At 43.7% G+C, this 14,528-nt stretch overlaps 1 protein-coding gene across 1 annotated transcript in view; it reads left to right on the top strand.

Moving 5' to 3' along the window:
- Positions 1-9,241: 9,241 nt before the first annotated feature.
- The window catches only part of UBE2J1 (ubiquitin conjugating enzyme E2 J1), a 31,768-nt gene continuing 26,481 nt past the window's right edge, over positions 9,242-14,528 (top strand). The window contains exon 1 of the mRNA XM_082481315.1: positions 9,242-9,314. Within this exon, the coding sequence (XP_082337441.1) occupies positions 9,284-9,314 (31 nt within the window). The 5' untranslated portion in view covers positions 9,242-9,283. The remainder of the gene's footprint in view (positions 9,315-14,528) is intronic.

Genomic DNA, 14,528 nt, shown 5'->3' on the forward strand with positions numbered 1-14,528 from the left:
ACTGAATGATGTGCATGACATCAGTACATAGAGATTTTTATTGCTGCAGCTTTATCTGTGTCCTGTTTGATGGGGAAATCAGGTCATTAACAATAAAATTTCTTCTTCAGATTCTAAATATTTATCGATAGCCAAAATTGAATTTACTCAAATACAGACAAACACATCAACTTCACCCATTTCAGCTATGTGGAAACTGAGAAATAAGTTTGGTTGGGAAATTCTTTTGGGCTCCTCTGATACGTTGGCATATGGTTGGCATCCCACTTGATTTCCCACTGTATTAATATTTGCACATTAGCTCATACACTTATCTTCAAATGGCTACATTTAACTCTAACAGACTGTTTCTTTTCATTTGTTTTCTCTGTGATATCTTCTGTGTTACCTTTCTCATTTTGCTCTCTCTGTATAGATGTTTCATCATAAGCAGGTCAGATACCCAGTCTCCTTGGTTCCTGCCAGCTTATTCTCTTTGGCTTATAAGCATTATGAGCTATGGGCTAGGTCTTGAGAAAAAAGCTACTGAAAAAATACTGAGTGCAAAAATATCTGAATTGTATAAAAACCATTACATGCTACTAACACCCTTAAAAAGATATGACATATTTCTGTAATCTTGGTATGTATGTACACCATAAAATACGTGTTCATATTCAAGTTATAGTTTATACCGGCAGTCAGATTTTAAACATTTCTTATTAATCTCTAGAATATATTTTAAAAGAAAAGTTTCATATAGATAAATAAGTTTAGGGGAAAAAATTATTTAATGCAGCAGTTTCACAATGTCTCTTGGACTAAACTAACGTATTCTTGATAAGGTAAAAGATTTTCAGGAGACTATTAAAAGATGATACTCTACTGAATATTTTCCCTAGTCATACCAGGAGCTGCTACAAGAAGGAAGGATTATTGTGGAATACCAGAAGGTAGAGAAAAAAACACTGCTGTCCTTTTTAAAAAAACACAACAAACCAACAACTAAACATGGCCTAAATTGAGAAGGGTTAGGATTAAGTACCTTATAGATAAGTGAAAATGTGAGAGAGAAAAAAAAAAAAAAAGACCCAGAATGGCCTAGTGTGTAGGCCAGAACATTTCGTAGTGTGTTCCAAGCTGCTGCCTTTTACGAAATGCAAGGCAAGAATGACAAGGGGCTTATCACAAGATGCTCTCATGTACGTTGATCCATGGTGAGGTGGTCTGGTTGAGCTCAGTTGCAACAAGGTCCTCAAAGGCCCACGCAGCAGTGCCCTGGCAGTGACTTACAGGACAGTATCAGAGCCACCTTTGCTATTATGGCAGGATTGACCCTTTATATAGGTTTTAATCTCCACTCTGTGTGAACTAAAAGCCACTCTGGACTCTGCTGAACTGAAGGACAGTGTTCGTACAAATAGTATAAACCAGGCATGAATACATTCACATTGGAAATCAGAAATGGATTTCTAAAGCAAGAGAGCGGTGATGTTCTGCAGCCTCTGCTCAGCACAGGGAGGGCAATCACCCTCACTATGTCCAAGACGAACCTCAGCTTGTCAATGAAAAGGGATGTAAGTTGTGGTGAGCACGCCAATTACCTGAGAGTGCTAACATCAGGGAATGCTGTAGTCCTAACTCACTGTTTCATCAGCACTGCGAGTTTCTGACCCAGATGAACTCATGTTTGCATGTAGGTGTTTATATGGCAGGTGGCTGTCCACTCCGCCAGTACCAATCCATTCATCACTGCAACTTTATGTTCTTGGTCCTCCTAATTAGGCTGCCTCCTTCCTCCTTCCCACACAAAACCCACGTCTTTTTCCTAAATGTCCTGGTTTGAGGACACTGGCACAAACCACTCCACTGCCCATACCAACACACTAGTGTGTGCTTCCTCAATAGGACTGCTCTAGTCCTTCCTCAGTTTTCTGTTATTCCAGATAAAACAACCACCCAGCAGTTTGGGAGCCAGTAATGCTTTCAGAGTCCTTCTACCCAATGCTGCGAGTTCTGTTCTGCAGCTGGGGTTCCTCTAATGATGCTGATAAAACTGCCTGACCGGATGGAGTGGTGGATGTCCAAGCAATAAAGTTAAAATCTTTAACCAGCACTTCTGGGGTTTCTAGAAGCCCCACCATCCACTTTACAGTTGTATCATTCAAGGGGTCTGACACCTTTGATATAATTCCTACTTGTTCTGTGGTTAAATCAACTCATTGCATTTTCCCCTGTTGTTCATGCACATCCACATCAGTTTTGGGGACTACTTTGATAACAACCAGAGCCTTCTGAGCCGTGGGAAATGTAATCTGTTTCAATTCCTTTTGCAAAGCAGTAGACGGAGAGAACAGGGGTGTCCCTTCTGGCAAATGCAGTAGAGCCAAATCAAAAGGATTCAGCCAAATCCAAAGGTCACAGGGGCCAACACCTTTGTCTTTAAACCCTGCACTGACAGGTGGAACCATACTCTGCTTTTCCGCACCGCAGTGCCCTTTTCAGAACCTGAATCATCCTCTGGCGAGGCAAATGGTCTGATCCACAAATTGCTTTTCTTTCAATACTCCCTTCACAGCTGCTCAAACTTCTTTTCACTGCCAATATGCCGTTCATCATGCTGTCTGGTCTCAGATCCTAAGTGCTGAATGCAAGCTCTGCAGCAGAGGCACATGAATCGTCTCTCCCACCAGTCCTGTTCCCCTTGCTCAGCCCAGTTTCCAGTCCTGTTCCTTCAGCGATTTCATTTCATATTTCAATTCCACATTTTCTATCTATAAAGCAGCAGCAGTCATCATTCCAAGTTCTGCAATTCTTCATAAAGCCTGTTAGGCAGAAACTTGAGCATCGGCTTTAAATTTAGTGTTCCTTTGACAGACTGTAAATACCTTTCCTGCTTTTCTCAGTGCACCCTTTCCCATGAAAGCTTCCTGCTCCCGTGAACTAAGTGCATCCTTGAAAGTTCCTTAGGATGGGAGAAGTTTGTTCCCTTCTTCTCGCCCCTTTTTATATAGCTACCATTAATAGTCCACATAAAATCCAGGCTATAAATCTCTAATTTGAATAGTTATGACACCACCAGACTGCACAATTGTTTTCAGCTTTTGTTATTCCTCTTTCAAAGTAACAGAATTCCTCTGCAGCCTGCACCCCCTGCTAATCAGCACCCCTCACGCGTCACTTAGCTAGACACCTTCCACCATCTGCAAAAAAAACCTGCAAGCAGATACACACAATTTAAAAGTGTAAATTAATAATTTATTGATTAATACAGGTGGCTATGACTAGCAAGCTACTAGACTAAGCATTAACATGCTCACCTCCCCCTGCAAGACACCAGATGAGGCTTCACTGGCCAACGTCACCAAACTGCCATTTTCTGCCTCTCCACTTTTCCCTTCCAGCATTTTATACCTTTTCACATCAGTGTTTTTTTTCTGGACCTCATCTCAACAACCCTACCTCCATCTCTGGTTCTGCCTCACCTTGCCTGGCTCTGCTGCGCAGCCCGTTCTCAGGGTGCAGAGATCCCTTGAGCATGCTCAACCAAGGTGATGGGGCTGGGCCCTGCCAGGGCTGGGCTGTGGAGCCCAACCAGCTGAAGCTGCACAGGAAGGTGACTTGCTAGCAGTGGAGAGTAGGTTAATATAGTCAACTGGAGCCCAGAGAGCAACACAGTTTGCTAGAGGGTAGACATGTTCAGTCAGCAGAGCCATGCCCTGGGGTCTCCTGACTGTCATGATTAGGGGTTTAGTCCAGTTGCCCACATGGGTCCCTCATGTCATTGAAGGTGCTCTAGGCACTCCACCTGGCCTTCCTCTACTGCTTTGTTCAGAACAGCACCAGTATCCCGTATCATACCTTTCTGCTCCATATGGCTGTCTGGCATACCTTAGGATCCCTCGTATGGCATCAGATGCTCTTGTGTGTGCAACTGCATCAAGCTCTAGATTTCCACTAAACAATCTGAGAAACTCCTCGGTGTCCCAGATATCTACTGTCCCATTGCTGAGTCAGTAGGAGCTGTATGCAAGCAGCTGTACGCACCCAGGTACGCGCAAGTTCACATTAGAGTCGTGAGTAACATTTTTGGAATGGATGGGGTGGAAACAGTGCTTGATGGCAGTCCGACAGACGTAATCCCAACTGCTTTTCCTCTGGTTGCCGTGTAATTGTGAAGACAGTCTCCTTTCCCAGAAGGAAGCTTATGGGAGTAAGTTCAAGCAAAGGGGCGTGGGGAGCAACTCACATAAGGAAAAAGTGACAAAAAGAAAACCTGGGGCTTGAAGCCCTGAAGAGGGAGGATCATGAAAAACTGGCTGCATGAGTCAAAGGCTATGCCTGGCATTTTCTCCCTAAATAGTGGCACAGGAGAAAAATAATTTTTTATCAGAGTAGTTCATAATTACTCTCCAACTATCTAGCACGCTCTGCAATTTACACAGTAAAGAACATGCACCAGAGAAAATTTCTGCCATTATCCGTAGTTGCTAAAGATAGAGTAACGGGATCAGGGAAGCGCAGAGACACAAACAGCTGTCACTCACACAGCAGCTTCAGCTTTGATTTGTGCCTTTGCACGTTTCTTCTGAACCAGGGAACCTTCTGAACTATTAAAACGATGATGCCTAGAGGGGTGTGAGTCAAGTGACTGGCGTGACTCTTACCATTCTTCAGGTGGAAAAAAAAAAAGGTGAAAAATACGTACCTTTATTTTGACTTCATGTAGTGTGGACCACTGTAAGGTGTTCCACAAACTCTGCACTGATGCTGCAGATCAGGCACTCGCTTGCTTGGGCAGTTACAGCAATCTGGTAACTTCTTCCCTTATTCTCTTTCTCCCATTTCTGAAATAACGCTAATTAAAAGTCAGCTGGCAAAGCCGCCCATTTTGTAAGACAGGTTGCTTTAGAACTAAGCTTGAAAAAAAGACAGTCATCGCTTTCCTGAGAAGCACCATACATCTCTGCAATTGCTACAGGGCATTGGTTACACAATGCTGCGCTTGTTTGTATCAGCGAGGAGGAGGTGCACTTGTTGAATCCAGATTTACCAGGTCTGAATTCACATAAAGGATTTTAAAAGCTGAGACTGTGTTAGTCACCAAAGAGCACAATAATGATTTCTATTCCAAGTGAGTCATATCTGTTCCCACAGATAATACAGGCATATTAATAGTAGATTCCTTAATTCCATTAGAGTTCAATTCTGCAGCCAACTGTCTGTACTGAAAGGGTAGCATTATAAATGAAGCAAACCACTCTTCATTTTGTGAATTGGTGAAAGCAGGGTGTGAATGTTTTGTACAAAGAACTATTATATTTTCATAAGCTTTTATGATCGCAAACCTTCTTCAGAAGAAATTATTTGCAGCTGAATTTATGAGACAGCCTACAAAGCATACAAACCCCACTCCAATCTGACCTTAGGTAATCGCTTAACGTATAGTATACACTGTTGAAATGTACTTTACCTCACACAATTACATGACCTGCACAGAGAAATAAATAATAGTTCAACATCACCTTACCTAGCTTAATTCCCCAAGAACAGCAAGAATATACACTGATGCACCAGACCCAAATGCAAAACCCAAACCCCTGTGCCACACAGGTGTCCTGCCTCCAAGGGAAAGGGGAGGTTTCGGGAGTAACTCCCTCTTCGGGCGCTCCTGCTGGAGGCCTCCTGGTGTCCATCCCCCCAACTCCGCAGGCTGAACTCTGTCATTCCCGTTCCTACCTGCTGAATCTCCCCTCTTGCACCTTTAAAGTCAGTTCATCAAGAGTCTTACTGTTAAAATAAGAGGGTCTATCGACTGAAATGTTTGTAATTCTTTTAAACTGAGGGGAAATGCGTGATACATATGTATCAGATATAGAGAGCTATATATATCAGATGTAGCTATACATACATATGAAAATACCTAATTAGGACCGTCTAGAACATAGATGACTTAGCGTAATACCCCTTTGCAGCTGATAGAGAAATCCAGTAACTTCTAAAGCTTGATTTGTTGGATCTACAGCTAACGTTTATTCCAGGCAAGATGAACTCTGCTGTAAAAGCTCCTGTTTCTCTCCATTAGCTACAAAGTGAGCCCCTGGTAATCAGCTCAGAAATGTATATCCATAATGTGCAGTTGTCCAGCGGAATTCTGCCCCCATGTTTGTGCTGATTTGGCCTTTCTTTCACAGTAGAAATGGCTGCAACTGAAGAATTATGCATTTTATCAGACCTTATGATTGTCATTAATTTTGTAATAATTTTTGCAAGGGAGAGGCCAATATGCTCCTTTGCTCGGAAGCTAGGTGGCCGTCTCTGTTTTCATCCAAAAGAAAAAAAATCAGTATTCCACAACTGCAGAAAAGTACATAGAAACATGAGCAAAAACATCTTCTCGGAAACTAGAAATTAAAAAAAAAAATAAATTAGAAATTATTAGTGATTTTTTGGGGGGTCAATCTGAAGCCTTACTTCAGTATAAAGCAATTAGTAAAGCCACACAATTTTTAATATTTTGAGTTGTCAAAATTGATGATTCTTGCTGTCCTGCAACCAATTTGGTGATGTTGTAAAAAATCTTTCTGCAAGGATTCAGCATGGTATTAAATAATGAAATCTTTGTTGCAGCAGTGTACAGGCAAACTTTCAGTTTCTATATGTTTCAGCTGAGCATGTTTATTTTTTCACCAAGTTAGATCATATGACAGGATACACAAGCTACACGAAGTGCTGCCAGCATGTAGGATTTGACTGCAATTTTGCTACTATATTTGGTTTGGTTTTAAAAAAACAGAAGTTCTAGCACAAAATGGCTTCTCTGTGCAAAAGTCTAAACAAAAGGCAGATGGAAACACAAATCCAAAGGGCATTTTTGACTGGAGGCAGGAAAAGGAGGGAGGCCCCTGCTCCAAACTGGCAACACTGACTATGCAAGAGCTCTGCAGTACCTGCTCCTCGATGGCCGCAAGCAGCTGCTGACGTGCGGGGCTGGGATTTAATCCCCAGATTTCGACCGGTATGCTGAGCACCTCACGGGAATCGGCAGTTTCATCTGGCAGCATTCACCTCCTGCAGCTCTGACTTTTAACTAATCATATAGCTGAAAATCAAAGCGGTTTCGTACTGCTAGCTCTGCACAATTTCATGTGGTGATGACCCCAGCACCCAGCCAGGCCACGATGCAGCTTCCTTAAATGGGGAGAATGTACATGTCCTATCAGTGAATTTCTGTTACTTAAAAATTTAAGTCTATTCAGCTTATTTTCAGTAGTGCTTAGCTGTCATGTAGTTACAGTGACTGTGTATTTCTTTTTTTAGCTAAAAGCCCAAGTTTCACATTAACTGCAGGTGCTTCCTCCTTGAACTATATAAAATGACATTGTAAGCGTGGCCAGGGTCAAAGGCCAGAGCCCAGAAGGGAAAGCTGAACTCCACGTTACTCTTAACTAGTTCATAATAACTATCACTTCTCGAGTCATGCCATTATTCACATTATAATAGTATTTTTAAAATTATCTTCCACCAAAATAGATCCCAGATTTTTTTACACAGATATCCAAATTTCCAAATGCAAAATACTGCTCTCCTACTTCAGGGAAGGGCAAGATTTGGTCACAGATGTTCCCAGAGCCCTTCTCCCACTGCACATCAAGATGGCTCCGGCAAATGAGGAAAGATGGGACGTACCTGCTAAGAACAACCAAAATAGTTTGTAAACATGACACCCAGTGTCTGCAGTTCACCATCTCCAGTGGTCAGATCAGCCATTGTTAGCCAGAAATGCTGAGATGTCATCAAGAGTTGTTGGCCATTAAATGTACCCTGGGGTGCTTTTGGTGTAAGAGGGAACCCCAAGGTCTGATGCTGTCTCTTCCCTTCTGCTATGTACATTATGCATTATTTGTAGTGCTTTGTCCTGTAAAAAGATCACTTTGCTCCTTCAAAAATTCAGCCACTTTTTAAAGTGGAGTAAAGTTGCTTTATTTATTTATTGCTGTTACCACAACATCACCATGCAACAGAACAGGAAAGGGAAGAGTAATGCCTGGTTTTGCAATTCTGAGAATGAGGAGGTGAAAAAAATATACCTACTCAAATGTTTTTGTTTACAACTGTTTTCCATTGCTGTTCAATCAAAGAAGGAAAGAGAAAAAGAGAACTAACACATCAAAACATTACTTATTTTTTTTAAAGATGATTAGGAAGAATATAAAAATAACATAGATGAAATTAAGGACAATTCATGAACAACAGTTTCAAGCTTATGCTGTTGAAGACAAGCACATAAAAGCTCAGACATTTCCTATTTTATAGCTTGTAGTGAATTAAAGGAAACTGAGACTGCCAAGAATATGACCTCTTTTTTATGTATTTCCAAAGCTATAAATTGTTAAAAGTGCTATTCCAAGTGTACTGTGGCTGTAACTAGGCGGCAGAGAAACCAAAGTTGCAGATGTAAACAACAATTCCTCTGGCACTGTGGGATGGACGAGGGGATCTGCCCATCAAGTCAAGCTCTTGCTGATTAATTCTTGCCTGAACTAATAGTCCTGGGTGTATGACACCATTTCAGTCTGTCATGATCCTGAAAAACCAACAAACTAAGTTTTACAGCATGCTGCAGTCTTTTGGGTGGGGTGTCGGCAGGTCTGTGGGGTCCTGGAAGCCCCTCTTCTCATCCCCCAGTTTTCAAACCGATCTCCTTGTGCTATGATGTCTGGAGGCACCTCATCCCATCACCTCTGCAGTTCGAGGCAGAGACGAGACAGGGACGTGGGGGCATTTCCACTATCAGCGGCCATCAAGCAAAACTGTGGCCTACTGCTTGTAGCATGGTGTCCCGTCCCGGCTGCTGTGCCTGGAGTGATGGCTCTGCTGTGGGGCCTGAGCATCGCCCATGGCTGCTGGAAAGTGGCTTCTTCTTCCACGCCACGACAAAGAAGCAGGGGCAGCTCGTGAATTTTACTTCGTGCCACCCAACCATACCGATATTCACTCGCCGCCCTGCCTCGCCCTGGCCTGCCGTGCCCCGGCCGCCCCCCCACCCCGGGGCTGCGCGGCCTGCTCCGGGCCCTGCCTGGGCGGGCCCTGCCGATGGGGGCCAGGCCGCGGGGCGGGGACGGCGCGGCAGGTGCCTCCCTCCGCGGTCACGGCGGGGCCGCCGCTGCCGCTGCCACGTCAGGGGAGTTTCCCGAGGCGAGGCGGGCTGGGCCGAGTACGGCCTTCCTCCTCCTCCGCCCCCTCCTCCGGCCCCCGCTGCCAGAGACGCTGCGGAGGGCGAGAGCGAGCGGTGCCCGCTGCCATGGAAGCCCGCTACAACCTCAAGAGCCCGGGTAGGCGGCGCGGCAGGCCCCGGCCAGCGCCAGGGAGGCGGCCGCCGGTCTCGCCTGCAGGCCTCGGCCGGGCGTGGGGCGGCGGGGCCGGGCAGGGGCGGGGGGATGCGCGGCTGTGCCTTGCGGGCTGCCCGAGCCGCTGCCTTCGGCGCGGTGTGCCCGCCCCGGGGCTGCCGCGGTTCGCGGAGGTCCGGTGGGCCGCTGCCGGGGCGGTGGCGGCGGGGCCGGCGGTCGCCCGCCGGGGCGCGGCGGGACAGGTGCAGCGGCCGGGGACAGGCCGCGGTGGGGAGGAGGGAAGGATGGGGGCCCCGGGCCGCGGCTGTGCCCGCGGGTGCGGGTCAGCTGCGCGCCGGGGAGGTGGCAGCGTTCAGGCGGAGGCCGGCTGGGTGGCTTCAGCTTCCCAGTGCCATGGCGTTTGAAAACTGGCTCGGAGCTGTGCTTCGGTTCAAAACAGCCTGGCTGCCGGGTGTGTGTGTGCCCGTGCCCGCCCACGCGGTTTTGCTGGTCCGTGGAAGCGTACCTTTGAACTTTTCTGTCTGGTGGCTGTGTCCTGTTTCCCCGGGTGTCGCCTCCTTTCCAAGTAGGTGCGTGTGAGGGGACAGATTGCCAACGATGGCTTAGTCTGTTTGTTCTACAGAAGCGTCACTGTACGTGCTGTATTGACAGGCATGTGTGTGTGGTTTTTCATGGCATTCTGTGTTAAAATTCATGCCTTACAACTTCTAGACTTTCTTTTGAACCCTTGAAGCAAGAGGGATGCCTCAAGAGATGTGGGAGATGTCTTGAGAAACAGCATGTCTTGAGAAACAGCGCTGGAAGGGAAGGTTTTGCTCCCTGGGAAGGGAAACTGAGGACAGGTCGGTTCCCTCCCATACAGCTGCGTTGGAGCAGCGGTCCCTCACCACCCGTGCCAGGCGTCACCTCCTGGGAGCTGCACGCTCAGCTGGAGGCCCCTCGCTGCTGAAGCAAAACTTCTTCCACAGTTTGTGAGGGCTGGTTGGGTTTGTGTGTTGGTTGCTGTCCTGCCCCTGCTTTCCCCTAATCCGGTTTTGGGAAGTAGGTATTATCAGCTTCATGTTATTATGATGAATAGTGGCTTTATTCTTTAATCATACTGTCCTATTACCAGCATGGGAGGTGGGGAGAAACTTAACGTTATGATGACTTGTGCCTTACAAAGGTAAATGACAGGCTTATTTACAAAACATGCCTCCTGTGGATGATGTGTCTATTGCTAAATTATGTCCTTCACCCTCCACCCAAGTTGCATAACTGAAAGATAAGAAGGATCATAATGCAAATGATGTACTTGTTATAGTTTAAAATATCAGGAAGGATGATTTAATGTTTTAGGGACATATGCTGGATATGTTGCATATATGAATTCACAAGGCCACATGAACATGCTCACTAGTTGTGGTTTGCCACGTCACTGGAATGGTGGTGTGCTGTATGATGTGCCTCTGGGATCAGGGTGGAGAGAGCAAATATTTGTGGTTTAATTTAGAAATAGTCTTCCCCTGTGTTGTTACTAGTCCCCTTTGTTTTCAAGAGAAAATTATCTTTACTGGAATTGATTTTCAGTACCTGTGCTGTTCCATAGCAAAAAGAGCCTTACTTGGCAAAGATTAATGGTTCATACAATGGCTCAATATTGCTTCCCAAAATTAAACATGCTCTATAGCCTGTTAACATGTTAAATTATTTCTTTCCACATGGCTGCTGAAATTCTATAAATTATTTAAATCACTTTATAAACCTCTGTAATATGATATAAAACACTTATTTCAATAGTAACTTAATATGGATGAAATCTTTCATTAAAAATGATGGGCAAAAAGGTATTGAATAAACAGGCTGCCCAGGGAGGTTGTGGAGTCCCCTTCTCTGGAGATTTTCAAGACCCGCCTGGATGCAGTCCTGAGTAATGTGCTCTAGGCGATCCTGCTTTAGCAGGGGAGTTGGACTAGATGATCCCTAGAGGCCCCTTCCAACTCTGAGAATTCCATGATTCTGTGAAATACTAAAAAAATTGAAAATAAATATTTTTTCTTCAACAGTTGTTGTCCATTAAAATGAGTTAACTGCAGTTATGTCTAGCCACTGCTTTTAGTCTGGCACTTTTCTTGCTAATCAGGTAGATAAGCATATGAAATTATTTAATATTTTTTTGTATATTTTACAAATTCCTGTCTTGTTGCCATCACACGTGCACTTTAATGATGGTATCTTACACTTCCTATTCAACTCAAGGCTTAAGATGGAAGTGTAGAGTGTTCTAATACTAAGGTGGTTTTAACTAATGTAAATGCACTGAAATACCTAAAAAACAAGTCCGCCATATTCCCTATTTCAAACAGTTGTGTCATCTGTGGACTGAAGATATTTTGGTAACTGAGCCCCCTAAGGCTTTAGAACTAGTAGCTGTCCTCGTGCCTGTTGCTCTTGTTGTTCTGACTTGAATAGAGGAAAAATCCAGCTGCTAACCTTTACGTCCTGGTCAGCTTTAGGGATTTGGAATGTGCTGTCTTGAAACAGAGTGAAGAAAATAATAATTTTGTACCTGCGCAAGAGGCTTCTTCTGTTGAAACCTGCATTTGGACTTGTGCAAACTCTGTTTGCAGATGGTGACTTCCATCTGCTCGGTACTTTTAAAGACTGCAAATACTATTTACAGCTTTAATATAAGTTATTTTAATGATTATAGTAGGGTATATCAGAAATATAAAGGAAAACACATTTTAGATAGGAAAATGTCATTAGAAGAGACCTGCGCTTTTACTGATCTTCCTTTTAAGCTAAATTCTGCTGAAAAGCTATGACGGGAGCTGCAGTTCTTTTATGGTGATACATGGCTACATGGATCTCTCTTCTGTGAGTAGGTGTGCTAGACCACATTGATCAATACGGCTCTCTAGTGCCTTTCTTTTTTGTGTGCTTTTGTATAGACCATGTAAAGAGCATTATTGCTACACAGCTTTGTCCTGCTGCTAATTGCTGCTCGTCAATATATTCATCTTCCTCCTTATCTCAGTTTCTTCAGCTACTGTTAGTTCATTGCAATGTATCTAAAAGACAGTAACTCTCCACAATGTGAAACAAATTGTTTCCCTGTACGCTGTGTCTCTGTCGATGGGAGGCAGTGCAGCTGGTGCTCTGGCAGCTCTTGATTTACCATAGGTACGTGTCATGGCTGACTCAGGTCTGGGCTTGGTGATGTGTTAAGCTGCTGCTGGCTCCTGGCAGTTACGCTCTATAAGAGCAGGGAGGTATGGGGGCGTTTACCTGAAGCTGTCTCCTTACACCATGTATGAACATGGTTGTCTTTTGTTGTTTGGTTGTTTTTTTTTTTTTTATTTCTTCCCAAAAGACCATTAATTTTGGAAGGGAAGAAATTTCATACTCCTCACTTCAGGCTTCTTTGTATTGCTTCAATAAGGCAAAGCCTTTTAAGATGTTGCTTCATATTTTTATGTCTGGTCTCGTCACTTGTAAAAGGGCAAGCTATTTTCTATCTTAGGATTTCAAAATGGATTAGTCAATGTATATCAGCCTGCTACCATATGGCTGATAAACCTCTTCCATCAATATTAAAGCTCAGCTGACTAAAGCACAGACTTCATCCTCTTCATGCTTCAGGAACATCCCTATTTTCTAAAATTTATAAGACAGCTACTTGGAATAATCTCTTTACTTTTTTTTTCCCCAAGAGCTGTGACCCATAGCCTGCTGCAGGATCAGACACCAAATCTTGTAGTCACTGTTTTTGTAGTGACAGTCTCCCTCTTTCATGTAGAATGTTGTTAACAGTCTGCTGAGCGGGTATTAGCACAGACACACTTGAAGAATTATGAACAGCTACTTACAGTGACTCACATAGAGTCCACAAACAACAGTGCTTTTTTGTTTTATTTTGAGTGGGTTTTTTTGTTTGTTTTCAGCAGACCTCCTCATCTAGAATTTGACTAGTGAGGGCACTGGAGGACAGGGGAGAGCACATGGAGGGAAACATGGCGCATGTGTCCTGCATTTGCTGCCCGGGACAGTGCTTTTGGGTCTTGCTTTTGGATCTTAGACACACAGGGAATGTAACGTTCTGAGATTGTGATCCTCTTAGCTGTCATCTTCAATATATTTACTGCTTTTCCGAAAAACTATACTTCTATTTCTGATGCATACTTTTTACAAGAAAGAAGTATTCCTTGTCAACAAGCATGTATCAGTTCATTGTTAATAAAAAACAGTTAATAGAAAATAGCCAGTAGGTACTGTGCTGCTTAGTACCTTCCATGTATGAAATAAAGATAGAATATTTAAAAATAAAAAGTTGATGGATGTTAAAAGTTGATTAAAGCTGAAGACACTGCTTGATCTTACTGTGTTTAACAAGCACCTTACGTTTGGTAAGTTTTGTCTCCCTTTGTGTTGCCTGAACAGTTTTGAATTGTAACTACAGAAAGTCCTGTACTTCTGCTGCTCTGAGGGAAATGAAGACTAAAGGTCTGTCATTCCTAACAGTGAGAGGAAAGAGAGAATAGATTAATTAAAAATATTCTTGTTTTGGTTTTTGTTTGTTTGTTTGTTTGTTTGTTTGTTTGTTTGTTTGTTTTTTCAATACTTATATGAGTACAGCAGGCTTGTGGGCCTTGCTGAAGGATATATGTGAGGCTGTGAAGATGTAAAGCAGCTATTCAGGAGGCTTGTGGGTCTTGGGAAAGGATGTATCTGAGACCCTGAGGATGCAAAGCAGCTGTCCTGTCTCTTGGCAAATGGTATTTCCATTTGTTATTGTAGCAGAAGTCAAAGGAACCATCAAACTGAATTTTAAAATAAAAGCAGTTTTGGAACATATAGCTGCCCCAGACAGTTGTTAGAGTTCTGCAACTGCACATTTCCGTTTTGTAAGAACAATTGTTCTGTCTTGTTACATGAGATCAGCACAAAATGGGAACTTGACTAGTGGAGAACATCACAGAAGCAGTGAATGATCAGTAGTGTCATTGTCTCCATTTGCTTTTATTTAGACAGAGAAGTGTGCTTTCTCTAGTATGGAGAAATAGTGTTCCGCAGATTACCATGTTTAGAACAATGTTGAAACTAGAGTAGATTTCAGTAGAGATGACTTTAAAGTGGTGATGGTGCTCACCTGAGATTGAAGTTTTAACTCTTCTTCATTTTGCCCATTCCTCTAGCACTGGAGGATGTATGTTTCAT

Source organism: Vanellus vanellus, assembly GCF_965231255.1.
Source record: "Vanellus vanellus genome assembly, chromosome: 3".
Lineage (NCBI taxonomy): Eukaryota > Metazoa > Chordata > Aves > Charadriiformes > Charadriidae > Vanellus > Vanellus vanellus.